At 37.5% G+C, this 18,882-nt stretch overlaps 2 protein-coding genes across 2 annotated transcripts in view; both read left to right on the top strand.

The window, feature by feature from the left end:
* The window catches only part of LOC141164050 (uncharacterized), a 320,734-nt gene that overhangs the window by 59,171 nt on the left and 242,681 nt on the right, over positions 1-18,882 (top strand). The window lies entirely within an intron of this gene.
* Positions 6,126-11,013, top strand: LOC141164435 (protocadherin gamma-B1-like). The gene has a single exon (XM_073649666.1). The coding sequence runs from the start codon at positions 8,476-8,478 to the stop codon at positions 10,996-10,998; it is 2,523 nt and encodes an 840-aa protein (XP_073505767.1). The 5' UTR covers positions 6,126-8,475; the 3' UTR covers positions 10,999-11,013.

Consider the following 18,882-nt stretch of genomic DNA (forward strand, 5'->3'; position numbering starts at 1 on the left):
AGACAGTACAATGATGTTGTTGATGATATTATTTTCAAAAGTACTGAAGTGCGCTTACTACTATAATGAAAAACTCATGATTTTCAAAAGTACTGAAATGCGCTTACTACTATAACGAAAAACTTGTGATTTTCAAAAGTACTGAAGTGCGCTTACTACTATAATGAAAAACTTGTGATTTTCAAAAGTACTGAAGTGCGCTTACCACTATAATGAAAAACGCATGATTTTCAAAAGTACTGAAGTGTGCTTACTACTATAATGAAAAACTCATGATTTTATACTTACAGGGGTTGTCCAGTTGAGATTTTTTTTTAATCTCCTGCCACATGCATTGCAATGTTTTCCAGGTTACCCTGCTCTCCACTTCTTGGTCCTTCACATCATATTGTACAGGAAATGACCCCTCAACCAATCACTGACAGAGGCGGGTGACCACTGCAATCAGTGATTGGCTGAGCTGTCATTACGTGTGCTGCAAGGTGACTGCAGAAGGAGAGACTGGTGAAGGGTAGGTAAGGTAAGAGTTGGGGATAAGATGAGCATCACTTTTTTAATGGTATTTTGAGCCTTTAAGAAAAATAATATAGGCTGGAAAATATCTTTGACTTTAAAAACAAGAATACATGATGAATCATATTACTTTTATTAGTGCAGGTTTCACATTATCAGCTCTCAATTATTCAGAAAATGTCTATGTGCTCAACAATTATTAAAAAATATTAGAATGATAGTTCTGGGTAATGGCAGCAAATTCATGACTTACGCAGTAAAATGTTTATAGATATTTACATTGAAAAATAAAAATAATTTTAAATTATAAAACATAAACATTATAGAATATTTTACACTAATGATCAACAGGGAAACAATTTAAGTACTGCAGTTCCTAACTTTCACCTCTGAGCGCCGCTGTTTAACCAATAAGGAGAAGAATACAGAACTGGAAAACCACTGGTATTTTTCTTCCTCAGACACACTGCAGATCTGCAATAGAGACACAGACGTATTCTGGATTCTGTCCACACATAGCAGAGGATTTGTATTAATATTTTGCTGGATTTTAATTATCCTTCAACCACAATTTACATTTTACATCTGTTCTGCTGGATTATAAAGGCTGACAATCCAAAGGATTATAGAAGAGCTAAGGTTCTGATTGAAGATGACTGAGATACAACAATATGGACAGAAATACAAAGGACTCAGATGGCAAGTAATATTTTTCTTTCTTTGGGCTTGGCTGTGTCATTCGGTCTCTGGTCAGATTCATTATTCCATTGTGGAAGAAATGAGGAAAGACTCTGTTATAGGAAATATTGCAGATGACCTTGGATTAGATATTAATCAGCTCTCATCTAGAAAGCTGCAAATTCTATCCCAGATTTCAGAGAAATATTTCTATGTCAGTCTAGAAAATGGAAATCTGTATATTAAGGACAGGCTGGACAGAGAGACATTGTGTGGGGCAGCACCATCTTGCTTCCTAAGCTTTGATGCTGTGGTTGAGAAACCATTTAATGTTTTCAAAGTGACTGTAGAAATTCAGGATATAAATGATAATGCTCCTAGATTTTTTCATGAAATCTTTACTGTAGAAATGGTAGAACTGACTTCACCAGGAACCAGATTTGCGTTACAGAATGCAGAAGATCGAGATATTGGTCTTAATTGTATACAATCCTACAAGCTTGGTGACAACCAATATTTTACACTCAGTGAGAAGATAAGTAATGATGGGAGTAAATCTCCAGAGCTTGTGTTAGAGAAACCTTTAGATCGAGAGACTCAAAATATTCACAAATTGTTATTAACAGCCATGGATGGAGGAAAGCCTGTAAGATCTGGGACTACTGTAGTAAACATTATCGTTGGTGATGCAAATGATAATTTCCCTATATTTACACATGAAGTCTATAAAGTCAGTGTAAAAGAAGACATACCAATCAATACCATAATAATTACAATAAATGCAACTGATAGAGATGAAGGTGTAAATGCCCAAATCTCATATTCCTTCAGTAAAACATCTGCTAATGTCCATCATACAGGGATGTTTACGATCCATCCAAGAAGTGGTGACGTTATAACCAATAAACCATTCGATTTTGAAGTTGTAAAGAACTATGAACTGTCCATACAAGCTAAAGATGGAGGAGGCTTTGTTGCCCATTGCAAATTATTGATAGATGTAATAGATATGAATGACAATGCTCCTGAGATATCCCTCACATCATTGTCTTCTCCAGTTCCCGAGGACTCTCCGCCTGGTACTGTAATAGCTCTCATAAGAGTCCATGATCAAGATTCTGGAGCAAATGGAGAAGTTGATTGTAAACTCATGGAAGAAATAACCTTCAATTTGATGTTAACATCTGATAGTTATTATAGAATTGTTACTGCAGGTTTCATTAACAGAGAAAAAGTATCCAATTACAACCTAACCATATTAGTTAATGACAGAGGATCGCCTTTACTCTCCAGACAAATTTCTATCACTTTGGAAGTATCTGACATTAACGACAATGCACCAATATTCAGGAAATCTACTTATATTGCCTATTTGCCAGAAAATAATTTACCAGGAGCTTCAATATTTAGTGTCCAAGCCTCTGATCCTGATACCGGAGACAATGCTAAGATAATCTACACAATTTTCAACACCCTCATGGAAGATCTACCGATATCATCTTATCTCTCCATCAATATGGAGACTGGAGAGCTCTATGCACAAAGATCATTTGACTATGAGAAGCATAAAAAGTTTGTGATACAAGTAACTGCTACAGACAATGGGTTCCCCTCTCTGAGCAGCAATGTTACATTAATTATACATATAGTGGACCAGAATGATAATTCACCGAAGATCTTGTACCCATCTCCAGATGTTGGAGAGATGGCTCCATTTGAGATGGTTCCTTTTGTATCTGAACCAGGTTCTTTGATAACAAAGGTGGTTGCAGTGGACGTAGACTCTGGACATAATTCTTGGCTCTCCTATGATTTTTTGTCAATAGCAGAATCAGCATTTTTTACTATTAATCAGCAAACCGGTGAAATAAGAACCGTACGTATGTTTCAAGAAAAGGATGCTTTGAATCATAAGCTTGTGGTGATGGTGAAGGACAATGGTTTTCCATCACTTTCAGCTACAGTCACAGTTAGTCTCGTAATTGCAGATAATTTTCAACAAGTTATTCCGAAATTTACCAATGAAATTGGCGAAGATACTCAATCTAATTTGCAATTATATTTGGTCATTTCTTTGGCACTCATCTCCTTGCTGTTCATCGTAACCGTCCTGCTGGGAATTATTTCAAAATGCAGAGGTTCAAAACCTGCAGCAGAATTTGGAACTCTACGGACCAACTTGTATCCTCCTATAGATCCCAGAATTCTTTCCTGGTACAGTGATGGATCGCTACCTCTGCCAAACTCATACAATGTCTGTGTGGCTTTGGATTCTTGTGAAAATGACTTCACTTATATGAAATCAAACCTAGAAGTTCCGGTGGAGAATCTAATTGATGCTGATGATTCAGGACTTGGAAATGAGAATACGAAAGATTCTACTAATAATACTATGCCGGTGAGTGCAAGCAATATGATGGAAAGTCTAAATCATATATTGTAAACTTTTTGTTTTATTGATCGGCCAATAACACCCAAGTGTTGGTTTCCACAGGTGACACATAATTAATACAACACATTGCTATCTGCTATAGTAAAGTTGTCCTTCTCCATAGTAGCAGAGTGCTGTAAGTGACAATAAAAGACATATCAAAGAATGGCACATTGTATGGATGCAAAAGCAAACTATATATAGTAGCTGATTATTTTTGCCACTGACTTTGTTTGCTTTGTGTTACATGTGGATTTTGTTGCAGATTTTGCTAAGAGTTTGCTTTAGATTTCGCCTGTTAAAACTCACATTCAAATAATTTAAAAAGTTGTAGCATGCCCTGTTGATTTTTTTTAAATGGAGTTTTAAAAACCTAGGGGCCGATTAATCAAAGCATTAATGCCTGACGTAAAAGCTTTGAAAATGTTAAAAATTTTTGCACAATGCGGAGTTTTGCAACTTCTTGCATTTTCACACCAATTTGAATGAGCTTCTCAAAATTGAAAAAGAGCTGGAGAAGATCTGGTATGCAATGGGGGCATGGTCATGATTACCCATCAAAATCATCAAAAGTGATGGCATTTGATATGTCAGAAGAGCTACTCCAGGTGTTGACCGGAGTAGCATTTCTGGCACAGCGCAAGTAGGTGCACACCACTCAGAAGAGGCGCTGAATTTACTATGTAGCATGCGCCACAATGAATTCGGTGCCTTCTTCTCCAGCAAGACTGATGTATCGCGAGCGTGTACTATGCCAGTCTTGATGAATCGGCCCACTAATGTATTATGCTGTGAAAAATCTGAAACATCTGAAGTCACCTAAGTGTTTTTGGATCAATAAACACTTTGTGGCATTAGGATAATTCTAGATGTTATTAGTCAATGGAGAAAGATGCAAAACACTATTGAAATGGAAATGACTATAGCACAGAACATTTAAAGAGAGACTAAACCTTTTATTGCAAAGTTCACTGTTGTGATCTGATGAAACAGATCTGATTAGATTTTACAGGAGGCCTACTCATGCAAAGGCTCACAATCAGACTTAACATTTACTAGGCTGTGCGATGACATTCAGTGAGGATATTGATCTGGAAAAGTCTGGAAAACGTTATCTCCTGTGATCACTCCTAGAGTTAATATGTTTACATTCTTATAAAGACTTATATTCTTTAATTAAAGATTTCTATTTTATACGTTTTATAATTTTTTTATTTACATTTTGTAGTATAATGAAAAAAGTTAATAGTTAATTTTGCATGCACAATCAGTAATAGCAATAATTTGCAGAAAATTATATTTCAGGTTACAGCTCTTGTGACTAAGCTAACTTACAACATTGATTGTTTTTTGTTCTAAAGGTGTAGAAAAGACTTACTATAATATATAGTAAATCTTATGCACTTAATTGTGTGAAAATTACAAAAATTACGGCTTTCTTTTAGTGCAGTTTATATATGTTGCATTCTTTAAATATTGGCAGGGTTAAAAAAAAAAAACATTTAGCTGACTGATGTCTGTTCGTGAAAGCCTTCTGTGCTCTTTTCTGCTTTGTGCAGGGTTTTGGCCCATAAGATTTCTTGGGCAATGTTGTAGTTCTTCACTATAGATGAGTGAACCCAAACTTAAAAGTTCGAGATTCGTACCGGACAGTTAGTGACCGGTGCTAAAAGCCGAACATGAATTTCTCCTGGAAGTCTGTTGCAATATTCCGAGTTCTAGGGGAAGTCCATTGCAGAGAGAGATTTTTCCAGCTCAAAAGTTGGGGTCAACATTGTTTTCAATCAACTCCGGGTTCTGGTTCAAGTTCAAGTACAGTTCTGCTACCCAAATCGAACTTTGGAATAATGTTCGGGTCGTGTACCAGAAACCGAACTTCCATTGGTCCGCTCATCCCTATTCTTCACCCAATTACTGTATATGGTTGCATATTGGTATTTTTCCTATTTGTTGGCCTCATATTATATTTTTAAATTGATCGGCTAATATAAAATTTTGCCACAAACGCTCTGTCTTAACTAAGGGAACACATAAACTGTAGGGCAAAAGGGGGGAGGGTGGAGTAAATGTCAGTGGTGTAGTCAGGTGGTAGGGAGGGGTATTTAAAGACAATGTAAGAGGTTAGGCCTCATCACTTTTCCTTATTTCTGCCGGTTGTGTAAATACTTTTATTCTTTGTTAAAAAGAATATATAAAATCTATACATCAGATTGTATTTTAAAGCTTTTGCTATAGAGATCTCCTATAGTTGCTGATCATTTTATTTATTTTTTTTACAGTAGGTAATAATATGTAGAAATTATTCTTGTGGATATATCTTTTCTAAATGCTGTAAACTTTACTTATACACCTTCTACATAAGATTGACATTTCAGTACTCCTACTAAATTGATTTTTATAGCATAACTATATGAAAGAAATTAAAAGTTAAAAGGAAAAATTTAGTTTATATCTCTGAAACTTTAGAGATTTAAACAAAATTTTCACTTTTAACTTTTTAATTGGCAATACATTACAAATGTATATGAACATATGCATGATTAATAGAAAAGAGAGGAAATAACCGTTGCAGACACCTCTGACTGCGTATTATCTCTCATGGCATGCCAGTACAATAAATATATAATAGTTAATTTATTCGGTAAGTTATAAATATAAAGTGTGAAAAGTTTTTTAAAAGTGGACTTACTATTTAAAACTCTGATCTTAGAATCCAGAGATATGAGAATCACTTTACCAAGTGCAACATTTTCATAGAAGAGTTTTTAAAGATGAGGGCATTCATAATGGAGAAATTCTTAGTATTACAAGCCTCTCACAAGTATACACAGGTCGGCCTTGTATATGCAAAAAGTGAAGAACATTGCTGAAAGACTGGACACTGCCAGAATCAGCTTAAATGTACCAATTCTCACAAGAGCAGATATAGTCTAGTCTCTCTTAGATCTCTACAGTCACTAACTGACCCCTTAAAACTATAATTACATACATTTTTAGGTACCAATTTGTGTATAAGTGTGATACTTGCATTTTTTCATATTTGGAAAAGAAAAAATGTCATAGTGGTCTTATTTATTATTATTATTTCTTTTTAGAGCACCATTGATTCCATGGTGCTGTACATAATAATGGTTACATACAAAATGCAAATATAAATTACAATGAACAAAATAACAGTGACAGACTGGTACAGAAAGAGAGAGGACCCTGCCCTTGCAGACTTACAGTCTACAGGGTGAAGCAGAAGGAGACAGTAGATTCTGGGATTGCAGCAGCTCCGTTGGTGGTGAGGTGGCAGTGAGGCCATTGTAGGCTGTAAAGTATCTTGAATTTTCATGTTCTGTGTCAAGGTCCAAGTGTGGGAGACAATCGTACGTATTGGGGCACAGAATTCCAGAGTTTGGGGGATACTCAGGAGAAGTTTTGGAGGAGACTGGATGATGAATGTACGAGAGTGGAGAAAGGAAGGGAATCATTGAGGACTGGAGATTACGTATGGGAAGATATCATTAGATTAGTTCGGAGATATATGGATGAGATCCGTGTTAGTAGCTTAAACTTAATCCATTGGGAAATTGGGAGTCAATGAATTTGCAGAGCAGAGAGGCAGAGGAGTAACGAGGGGAGAGGTGGATTTACCCGGCAACAGAGTTAAGGACAGACTGAAGAGGTGCAGGACTGTTAGCTGGGAGGCAACAGAAGAGAATATTGCAGTAGTCAAGGCAGAACATGGTGAGAGTATGTACTAACTTTTTAGTAGATTGAAGGTTATGGAAAAGACAAATTCTGAAAATACAGTATTTTGAGTTGGAGGCGGCTGCAAATGGTGAGGGCTTTGATGTGTGGTGTGAAGGACAGGGCAGAGACAAGTGTTGCTCTATAGCAGTGGACTTCCGTTACAGGTGAAAGTGTGATGTCGTTTATAGTGATAGTTCTGGTAGGAGGGCTTACTGAGAAGGAGGAAAGATGAGCTCGATTTTGTCCACATTAAATTTTAGAAAGTGGGATGAGAAGAAGAAGAATGTGGTTAATGGACAATTACCATATATAATGTTTAAGATACAAGCATTCCTCACATGTATTAAATCTGTCAAACAGTCGCAAATCACCTGGGAGTGACTCAAACATATCACAGAGCACGCTGAAGATACTCGGTACTCGCCCGAGCATACTCGCCGAAAGGGTTAACAAAACATACTCGCTCATCACTATGGAGAACCCAATAAGTATTTTTCAACATTAGAGAACATTGATATTATGTGTTCCTGTACATATTTTGTATTGTGGCCTATGTATTTTAAGCTATGTTCTGTCTATTTTACTTTCTTTAACATTCAGCATTTATACAGAATTTATAAAAACATTCCTTCTTCTGTAATATAGCATTCATCGTTTTTATTTTAAAAAAATATAACATACATTTTTCTTATATAAAAGGTATTTTATATTAAAGGTTTTGGCACAGTGATATATAATATGGTTTCTTTGAAGAACAGTGTCAATATAGCTGTAAGAATGTTAATACTTTTGTTTTATTTTTTATTATTTATATCATATTTGTTTAAGATACTTTATATCTCAAATGCTGAAAATGTAGTAATTTAAAATAAAAAATCATTGTGCTGCAGTACCCCACTTTGGCCTCAGAGCGCCACTGTTTACCAACAAGGAAAAGAGATTGGCTCTAGAAAAGCTCTGCTAGGGAAAGACAATGCATAGTTGTACAGGGGAATACCAACCATTTCTGCCTAGGATGTGCCTGATGCTGGTTGAATAAAGAAGAAACCTTAGGATCTTTTTCACGTAGATTACATGAAAAAAAGAGGATTTTATTGTCTCAAGCAAAAACAAGGATGAAAATGCTATGGAAGAAGAAAAAACAAGGACTCAGATGGCATGTAATATTTCCTTTCTTATTTTCCTGGCTGTGTCATTCAGTCTCTGGTCAGATTCATTATTCCATTAATGAAGAATTAAGAAAAGGTTCTATTGTGGGAAATTTAGCAAAGGATCTTGCACTAAATATTAAGGAGCTGTCAAATCGGAAATTTCGCATTGTTTCTCGGATTTCTGAGAAATATTTCAGTATTAATTTGGATAATGGAAACCTGTACATTGCTGATAGGATAGACAGGGAGATATTGTGTGAAGCTGCAGCTGATTGTGTCCTTACATTTGATGTTGTGGCTGAAAATCCTTTAAATGTCTTCAGTATAAAGATTGATATTCAGGATATAAATGATAATCCTCCTACATTTATACACGATACAGTTAGAATAGAAATGAGTGAATACACCTCCCCAGGAAGAAGGTTTGTCTTGCAAAAAGCAGAAGATCTGGATGTGGGTATTAATTCTCTGATCAGCTACAGACTGAGTGCAAATGAGCATTTTATGTTGGGAGAAGAGACAGGCATTGATGGCAGTGTATTTCCAGAGCTTATTCTAGAAAAGTCCTTAGATCGGGAGACAGAAAGCAAGTATGAACTCACTCTAACTGCTATTGACAGTGGAAAACCTGCACAATCCGGGACTACAATAATAAAGGTCGTGGTTACAGATTTTAATGATAACGTTCCTATCTTTACTCAAAACTTCTACAAAGTATCTGTGAAAGAAAATATACCGGTGAATTCTACAATTCTGCAGGTCAGTGCAAGTGATGAAGATGAAGGAGTCAATGCACAGATCACTTACTCATTTAGTACAATGGCAAATAATATTCTCCAAACTTTTATTATAAATCCTGAAAATGGAGAAATAAAAACAAGAAAACTTTTAGATTATGAAGTGACGAAAAATTTTGAAGTTTCGGTTCAAGCCAAAGATGGAGGAGGCCTCGCTGCTCATGTCAAGGTTTTAATAGAAGTAATAGATGAAAATGATAATGCTCCTGAGATATCCATCACTTCATTATCGACCCCTATTGCCGAGGACTCCATGTTGGGCACAGTCGTAGCACTACTGGAAATTCGTGATCAAGATTCTGGAGAAAACGGAGAAGTTCAGTGTCTGATTACAGATGAAGTGCCATTTCAAGCTGTGTCCTCAGCAAGTAAATTCTTTAAAATTATAACAAAAAGTAATCTGGACAGAGAAAGGATATCATCCTATAACATCACAGTACAAGCCTCTGATAAAGGTTCTCCAGAAATGACTTCTAGAATAGTGATACAACTGGACGTATCGGACATCAATGACAACGCGCCAGTGTTTGAGAAATTGACTTACACAGCATTTGTGCCAGAAAATAATGCACAAGGAGCTTCAATATTCAGTATTCAAGCAAAAGATATGGACAGAGGAGACAACGCTAAAGTATTTTATTCAATATCTAGTAAAAATAAGCAGGAAACACCATTGTCAAACTACATATCTATTAATCCAGTAACAGGAGTGATTTATGCACAACAATCATTTGATTATGAGCAGCATAAAGAATTTAATATCCAAATCATTGCCAGAGACAATGGATCACCATCATTAAATGGTAGTACCACACTAAGAATTTCTGTTGTTGACCAGAATGATAATTCACCAGTCATTCTGTATCCATCACCAGAGGTTGATAGCTCCATATTTGAGATGGTTCCTTGGACCTCAGAACAAGGCTCTTTAGTATCTAAGGTGGTGGCAATGGACGCTGACTCTGGACACAATGCCTGGTTGTCTTACTTTCTACAATCTTCAGAACCATCACTCTTCACCATTGACCAGCACACAGGAGAGATCAGGACCCTGAGAGTTTTTCAAGAAAAAGATACAGTAAAACATGGAATTGTGGTTCTGGTGAAAGACAATGGGATTCCCTCCCGCTCAGCTTCAGTCACTTTTAATATTGTGGTAGCTCTTAATTTTCAACAAGTTCTTCCTGAATTGAACAGTCAATCTGGTAAAATAGAGCCACAGTCCAACCTACAATTCTACTTAGTAATTTCCTTGGCTCTGATTTCCTTTATCTTCGTACTGACTGTGATTATTGCAGTTGTCACTAAGTGCAAAGATTCCAAATCCAATACTTCATTTGGACCTTTGAGTACAAGTCTATACCCACAGATTGATCCCAGATTTATTTCCCAATTTAACCCTGGGACATTACCTCTGCCATATTCCTATGATGTTTGCGTAACTCTGGATCCAAGTGAGCGGGAATTTGCTTTCCTCAAACCTCAACACAATGTTCCTGTGGACAGTCTAATAGATGCCGATGATCCAGGAATCGTAAATGAAAGTTTACAGAACTCTTCACCTGCAGAAAATCTTATATCACAGGTACCTTTTATAGTTTTATTTGTTTTCTATTATGTTTTCTATTGGAAGCACAAACCAATTTTTTGTAATTGTATTCCTTATTTAAGTGGTAGTCCCATCATATAAATTTATATCACGCCCAAAGGATATGCACTAAATGTACAGTGAATGTGGATCCCACCAGTGGGACCTGCCATTTTTCTGGAGAACAAGGGTTTATCAGCACTGTCAGTGGAGAGGTGGTTGGAATTCCCATTCCCATGGAAATACCAACCACCTCTTCACTGAAAGCAGCGTGCGTCAATGCCCTGCTCTCCAGAAAAATGTTTTTTACCATTGGATGAATCTGACTGTACTATACATTTATTCCATTTTCTGTGGATAAGTTTTAAATTTACCAGCTGGTAATACCCCATTAAAGGGAACCTGTCACCAGTTTTGTCCTATATGAACTAAGACTATCACCTTATGCTTCTCCTGTGCTGCATTCCATAAATGCTTATATAACCCCCTGACTCCCCCTGTAGACCTCCTAAAAGTCATTTCAATCCCTTTACAACCTTTGACGCATAGGTACGTCCAAGGTCGTCTCCCTCCCTTTGATGCGTGCTGCGGTGCTGAGCCCGCATCTTTCTCAGAACATGACAGCTGATATGTTCAGCTGTCATGTGCTCATAACAGCTGCAGGTGGAATCGTGAGCCACCTGTGGCTGTTAACATGTTAAATACCACTGTCAAACTCCGACAGCGGCAATTAACATGGCCGCGCTGGAAACAGTGTCACAAGACCTGCCCATTGGTGCACCTGTCACATGATCGCGGGACACTTATGGGTTGGCATGACAACCCGGGGTCTGCAGGAGACCCCTGTGGTTACCATAGCCACCCTGCGGTTTGCACTCATAGCAGATGAACACCTTTGTTACACATAGCAGGGTCGAAGCCTTGCTGTGTGTAGCACAGGCGATTGGATGATCGCAGCTTCTAGTCTCCTATGAAGTCTATTGAAGCATGTGAAAAGTAAAAAAATGTTTTTAAAAATATTAAAAAATGTAAAAAAATTCCCCCACTTTCGCCCCATTTAAAATAAAACAATTAAAAAAAGATCAAAAATACACATATTTGGTATCACCGCGTTCAAAATCGCCCGATCTATCAATATATAAAAATAATTAATCTGATCAGTAAACGACGTAACGAGAAAAAAATAAAAATGCCAGAATTACATTTTTTTGGTCGCCGCAACATTGCAATAAAATGCAATAATGGGCGATCAAAACACTGTATCTACCTTAAAATGGTATCAATAAAAATTTCAGCTTGGCGCACAAAAAATAAGCCCTCATCCAGCCCCAGATCCCAAAAATGAAGACGCTACAGGGTCTCAGAAAATGTTTACTTTTTTGCAAACTTTGAATTTTGTTTTCACCACTTAAATAAAAAATAACCTAGAAATGTTTGGTACCTATGAACTCGTAATAACCTGGGGAATCATAATCGCCAGTTAGTTTTAGTATTTGGTGAATATGGTAAAACAAAAATCCAAAAAACAATTGTGGAATTGCACTTTTTTTGCAATTTCACCGCACTTGGAATTTTTTTTAGTTTTCCAGTACACGATATGGTAAATCCAATGGTGTCGTTCAAAATACAACTCGTCCTGCAAAAAACAAGCTCTCACATGGGCATATTGACAGAAATTTTAAAAAGTTATGATTCTCGGAAAAAGGGGAGCAAAAAAACAAATGGAAAAACCTAAGGTGATAAACGGGTTAACTTCTCCCGCGCTGCATGGTAATCTGGTCGGTCTGGTCCGATGGGCGTGGTTTCGAGCTCTCCATCCATCCCTCTGGCTGCTGCTTCCCATCCTCCTTCTTTAATTGACGTGGAGGACGCCTCGCGCCATCCACACTGCTGGGCCAAATCTTGTGTCTGCACACAGAAATTGAGGCTCGCACCTGTACACTATGCTTTACCCTACTGCGGGCATAGCCAAAAGCATAAATGCGCATGCGTCCACAGTAGGGAAATGCATACAGTGCAGGCACGAACTGCGATTTCTGTGCACAAGTGCAAGATTTCGCCCAGCAATGTGAATGACATGGGACGTTATCCACGTCAATTAAAGAAAGAGCACGGCGAGCAGCAGCTGAGGGGCGGGGTGGAGATGGAAACATCGCCCATCAGACCGGACAGACCGGAACACCATGCAGTGCGAGAGAATTTCCAAAGGTTTTTGAGTGGTCTACAGAAGGACTCAGATGGGTTATTTAAGCATATATTGAATGCAGCACAGACGCTGAATAGGGTGATAGTTTTAGTTCATATAGGACAAAACTGGTAACAGGTTCCCTTTAAGTAAAATGTATTGAACAATGCAAGTGAATGAAAGTCATGTTATTTGCATCCATTAACACATACAGTACAGACCAAAAGTTTGGACACACCTTCTCATTTAAAGATTTTTCTGTATTTTCATGACTTTGAAAATTATACATTCACACTGAAGGCATCAAAACTATGAATTAACACATGTGGAATTACATACTTAGCAAAAAAGTGTGAAACAACTGAAAATATGTCTTATAATCTAGGTTCTTCAAAGTATCCACCTTTTGCTTTGATGACTGCTTTGCACACTCTTGGCATTCTCTTGATGAGCTTCAAGAGGTAGTCACCGGAAATGGTTTTCACTTCACAGGTGTGCCCTGTCAGGTTTAATAAGTGGGATTTCTTGCCTTATAAATGGGGTTGGGACCATCAGTTGTGTTGTGCAGAAGTCTGGTGGATACACAGCTGATAGTCCTACTGAATAGACTGTTAGAATTTGTATTATGGCAAGAAAAAAGCAGCTAAGTAAAGAAAAATGAGTGACCATCATTACTTTAAGAAATGAAGGTCAGTCAGTCCGAAAAATTGGGCAAACTTTGAATATGTCCCCAAGTGCAGTTGCAAAAACCATCAAGCGCTACAAACAAACTGGCTCACTTGAGGACCGCCCCAGGAAAGGAAGACCAAGAGTCACCTCTGCTTCTGAGGATAAGTTTATCCAAGTCACCAGCCTCAGAAATCGCAGGTTAACAGCAGCTCAGATTAGAGGCCAGGTCAATGCCACACAGAGTTCTAGCAGCAGACACATCTCCTCAACAACTGTTAAGAGGAGACTTTGTGCAGCAGGCCTTCATGGTAAAATAGCTGCTAGGAAACCACTGCTAAGGACAGGCAACAAGCAGAAGAGACTTGTTTGGACTAAAGAACACAAGGAATGGACATTACACCAGTGTAAATCTGTGCTTTGGTCTGATGAGTCCAAATTTGAGATCTTTGGTTCCAACCACCGTGTCTTTGTGCGACGCAGAAAAGGTGACCGGATGGACTCTACATGCCTGGTTCCCACCGTGAAGCATGGAGGAGGAGGTGTAATGGTGTGGGGGTGCTTTGCTGGTGACACTGTTGGGGATTTACTCAAAATTGAAGGCATACTGAACCAGCATGGCTACCACAGCATCTTGCAGCGGCATGCTATTCCATCCGGTTTGCGTTTAGTTGGACCATCATTTATTTTTCAACAGGACAATGACCCCAAACACACCTCCAGGCTGTGTAAGGGCTATTTGACCAAGAAGGAGAGTGATGGGGCGCTGCTCCAGATGACCTGGCCTCCACAGTCACCAGACCTGAACCCAATCGAGATGGTTTGGGGTGAGCTGGACCGCAGAGTGAACGCAAAAGGGCCAACAAGTGCTAAGCATCTCTGGGAACTCCTTCAAGATTGTTGGAAGACCATTTCCGGTGACTACCTCTTGAAGCTCATCAAGAGAATGCCAAGAGTGTGCAAAGCAGTCATCAAAGCAAAAGGTGGCTACTTTGAAGAACCTAGAATATAAGACATATTTTCATTTGTTTCACACTTTTTTGTTAAGTATATAATTCCACATGTGGTAATTCATAGTTTTGATGCCTTCAGTGTGAATGTACAATTTTCAAAGTCATGAAAATACAGAAAAATCTTTAAATGAGAAGGTGTGTCCAAACTTTTGGTCTGTACTGTATATTAAGCTTTTTGCCAAGAGAAAGTTTTGCTAAGCAGAATTCTGTAATTTCAGAGAATATTTACTGTCCTCTACTAGGCCGCAACTGAAGCCTGTTCTGGTCAGCACAGGAAACAGCAGGTCTGTGACCCATAAAAAACAGTTTGACTTTCTTTTGAGACTTTTGGAGACCACAAAATGTAAATTAATAATTATGAACCAACTAAGTCTGTAGAGTCGTAAGTTCCAATTCTGACAGGTATTGTTTTGGGGGGTTTTTGCTTGTATTTTTTCACCTGCATTTTACAATAGATAAAGGGGGTTATCCAGTAGTGGACAGCCCCTTTAAGTAAAAGAAAGGGAAACTATGTGCAATCCTTACATATAAATTGTGTGATATTAAATTTAGAGGTAAATTCCACAGGTCAAAGGGCAATTGAAATAGAGTCTAATGTAGATCACCTGAAAAGTACATACATCCAATTGTGGAACTTATTATTATTGCAAGGTCTATTGATTAAAAAGTATTTTGTTTATGGACAAACCCTTAAAGGTGTTAAAATGAGTTAAGTACATATGCATATGTTCTGGGAAGAGAAGCGTTAAGAATTTTTCATCTTTAATAAAAAAAAATTGCTATACTAATCTTACGAAACTTACTAAATGTTTATTGTGGTATATTGTGGGTGAAAGGTTACCCATTGTATATGTGAAGTCCCTGCTCGGTAGTAGGAGGTTGTGGCCTTCGATATTTAAAGCTGCGGCTGACTGATACCTTCAAGTGGAAGACGTGGTGTCTATGTGCTTATTTCAGTTTGAGCAGTAGGTCCATGATTGAGACAACTGGTTAGGAACGCGGAGCCATGTTCCCAGCAGTCATGCACAGACGTTCCCTGAAACCTCTGGATGTATCATAAATGTATATTTTATTGTTTGTGGAGAGACTTTTTTTTAATATGTATTTCACAAGTAGTAGTAGCCTTACTGTATTAGAGCAGTCACATATACTAGTGGATATAATCTTTGAGCTAAATAAACATATTTTACACTGTTGGAACATATGGACCCATTCATTTAGTCACGCTAGTTTTCCATTCTGTGTTAGTAAATTTACTGTATGATGTAAATTTTTTAAGGATAGGGTACAACTATATCTGAACCCTCATAGTCATTTATGACTGCATGACTACGTGGGATCTTAAAGGGGTTTTCCCACGAACAAAAGTTAATTTTAAAAATTGTCTGTGTCTGACCGTGTACGGAACATACCACATCTCCTGACAGGGGAGGAAGCAAAAGACCATACAGATATTACAGCAGGAGATCGCAGAGGATTCATTTTGTGAGGTAAAATATTGTTTAAAAACAGGCAGTGAAATATTTTACCTCACAAAATGAATCTTCTGCGATCCCTGCAGTAATGTCTGTATTGTCTCCCCCCCGCCCCGGAGATGTGGTATGTTCCGTACACGGTCAGATACAGACAATTTTTGAAATGAACTTATGTACGTGGGAAAACCCCTTTAAGTTCAACTGCACTTTCCATTGTTGTCATGTTAACCCTTTTCTCACCATCACCTCTTCCTTTTCTTCTTGTTCCTCTTATTTCTTGGCTATTCATCTATTTTTCTAGACCTGCATTTAACTGTGTGATTCTTCAATGTATCAGAGTACATGACTGCTAGGATTACTTGTCAAGTCTAGATAGAGAATCTATTGCTGGATTTTTTTCATTGGTAAGCCCTGGTGTTCTAGGCCAGGCAATAGGGAAATGTATTTCCAAAATCTTGTATTAAGAATGAGGACAATGAAGTCCACATCACATAGTACGATTAACAGAACCACCAGCAAGCACTTTTAAAAGTACCAGATCACAATTACAAATGAAAGTCATTCAAACACAAAGCCACAATATTCACATTTTACAAATGTCATCTGTAGTTTAATTGGTAAATAATTTTAAAGTATTTTTATTTTCCTAGCTGGATTGGAAAATACACCCCAAAATGATTTTGCTATCAGATCTCTTAAACAAGGTAATGCATTCAAAGATTTAAAAATAGATATTAAAATAATAATTTGTAAATATGGGAACCTGCATGTAACTTCATATCTGTAGTTTAAATCATATTTTAAGTAATATTTAGTAGAAATTAATCTAAGTCATAGACGCTGCAGTTCTCCATATTCGCCTCCGAGCGCCGCTGTTCACCAATAAGCAAAATATTCTGCAAATCCAGAATCGCCTCCATGATGCAGACAGTGTTCAACTGCAAGAAGAAATACACAGCATTTCACACTGGGATGTGCCGGGTACAGGACTCATAAAGAAGAGGGATTATTTTCTGCTGGATTATAAATATATCAAGGATTTTTATATTTCTGGTGAGAAGAAGGATGGCCGGATTACAACTGCAGGAAGGACAATCAATGCAAGGACTCAGATGGCAAGTAATATTTCCCTTCTTATTTTCCTGGCTGTGTCATTCAGTCTCTGGTCAGATTCATTATTCCATTAATGAAGAATTAAGAAAAGGTTCTATTGTGGGAAATGTAGCAAAGGATCTTGCACTAAATATTAAGGAGCTGTCAAATCGGAAATTTCGCATTGTTTCTCGGATTTCTGAGAAATATTTCAGTATTAATTTGGATAATGGAAACCTGTACATTGCTGATAGGATAGACAGGGAGACATTGTGCAGAGCTGCAGCTGATTGTGTCCTTACATTTGATGCTGTGGTGGAAAATCCACTAAATGTCTTCAGTATAAAGATTGATATTCAGGATATAAATGATAATCCTCCTACATTTATACACGATACAGTTAGAATAGCATTAAGTGAAGCAACCTCCCCAGGCAGAAGGTTTGTTTTGCAAAAAGCAGAAGATCTGGATGTGGGTATTAATTCTCTGATCAGCTACAGACTGAGTGCAAATGAGCATTTTATGTTGGGAGAAGAGACAGGCATTGATGGCAGTGAATTTCCAGAGCTTATTCTAGAAAAGTCCTTAGATCGGGAGACAGAAAGCAAGTATGAACTCACTCTAACTGCTTTTGACAGTGGAAAACCTGCACAATCTGGGACTACAATAATAAAGGTCGTGGTTACAGATTTAAATGATAACGTTCCTATCTTTACTCAAAACTTCTACAAAGTATCTGTGAAAGAAAATATACCGGTGAATTCTACAATTCTGCAGGTCAGTGCAAGTGATGAAGATGAAGGAGTCAATGCACAGATCACTTACTCATTTAGTACAATGGCAAATAATATTCTCCAAACGTTTATTATAAATCCTGAAAATGGAGAAATAAAAGCAAGAAAACTTTTAGATTATGAAGAGACGAAAAATTATGAAGTTTCGGTTCAAGCCAAAGATGGAGGAGGCCTCGCTGCTCATGCCAAGGTTTTAATAGAAGTAATAGATGAAAATGATAATGCTCCTCAGATATCAATCACTTCATTATCGACCCCTATTGCCGAGGACTCCATATTGGGCACAGTCGTAGCACTACTGGAAATTCGTGATCAAGATTCTGGAGAAAACGGAGAAGTTCAGTGTCTGATTACAGATGAAGTGCCATTTCAGGTTGTGTCCTCAGCAAGTAATTTCTATAAAATTCTAACAAAAAGTAATATGGACAGAGAAAGAATATCATCCTATAACATCACAGTACAAGCCTCTGATAAAGGTTCTCCAGAAATGACTTCTAGAATAGTGATACAACTGGACGTATCGGACATCAATGACAATGCGCCAGTGTTTGAGAAATTGACTTACACCGCATTTGTGCCAGAAAATAATGCACAAGGAGCTTCAATATTCAGTATTCAAGCAAAAGATATGGACAGAGGAGACAATGCTAAAGTATTTTATTCAATATCTAGTAAAAATAAGGAGGAAACACCAATGTCAAACTACATATCTATTAATCCAGTAACAGGAGTGATTTATGCACAACAATCATTTGATTATG

This window comes from Phyllobates terribilis, unplaced genomic scaffold, assembly GCF_046119375.1.
Source record: "Phyllobates terribilis strain yellow unplaced genomic scaffold, ASM4611937v1 Scaffold_10__3_contigs__length_209671492, whole genome shotgun sequence".
Taxonomy (NCBI): Eukaryota; Metazoa; Chordata; class Amphibia; order Anura; family Dendrobatidae; genus Phyllobates; species Phyllobates terribilis.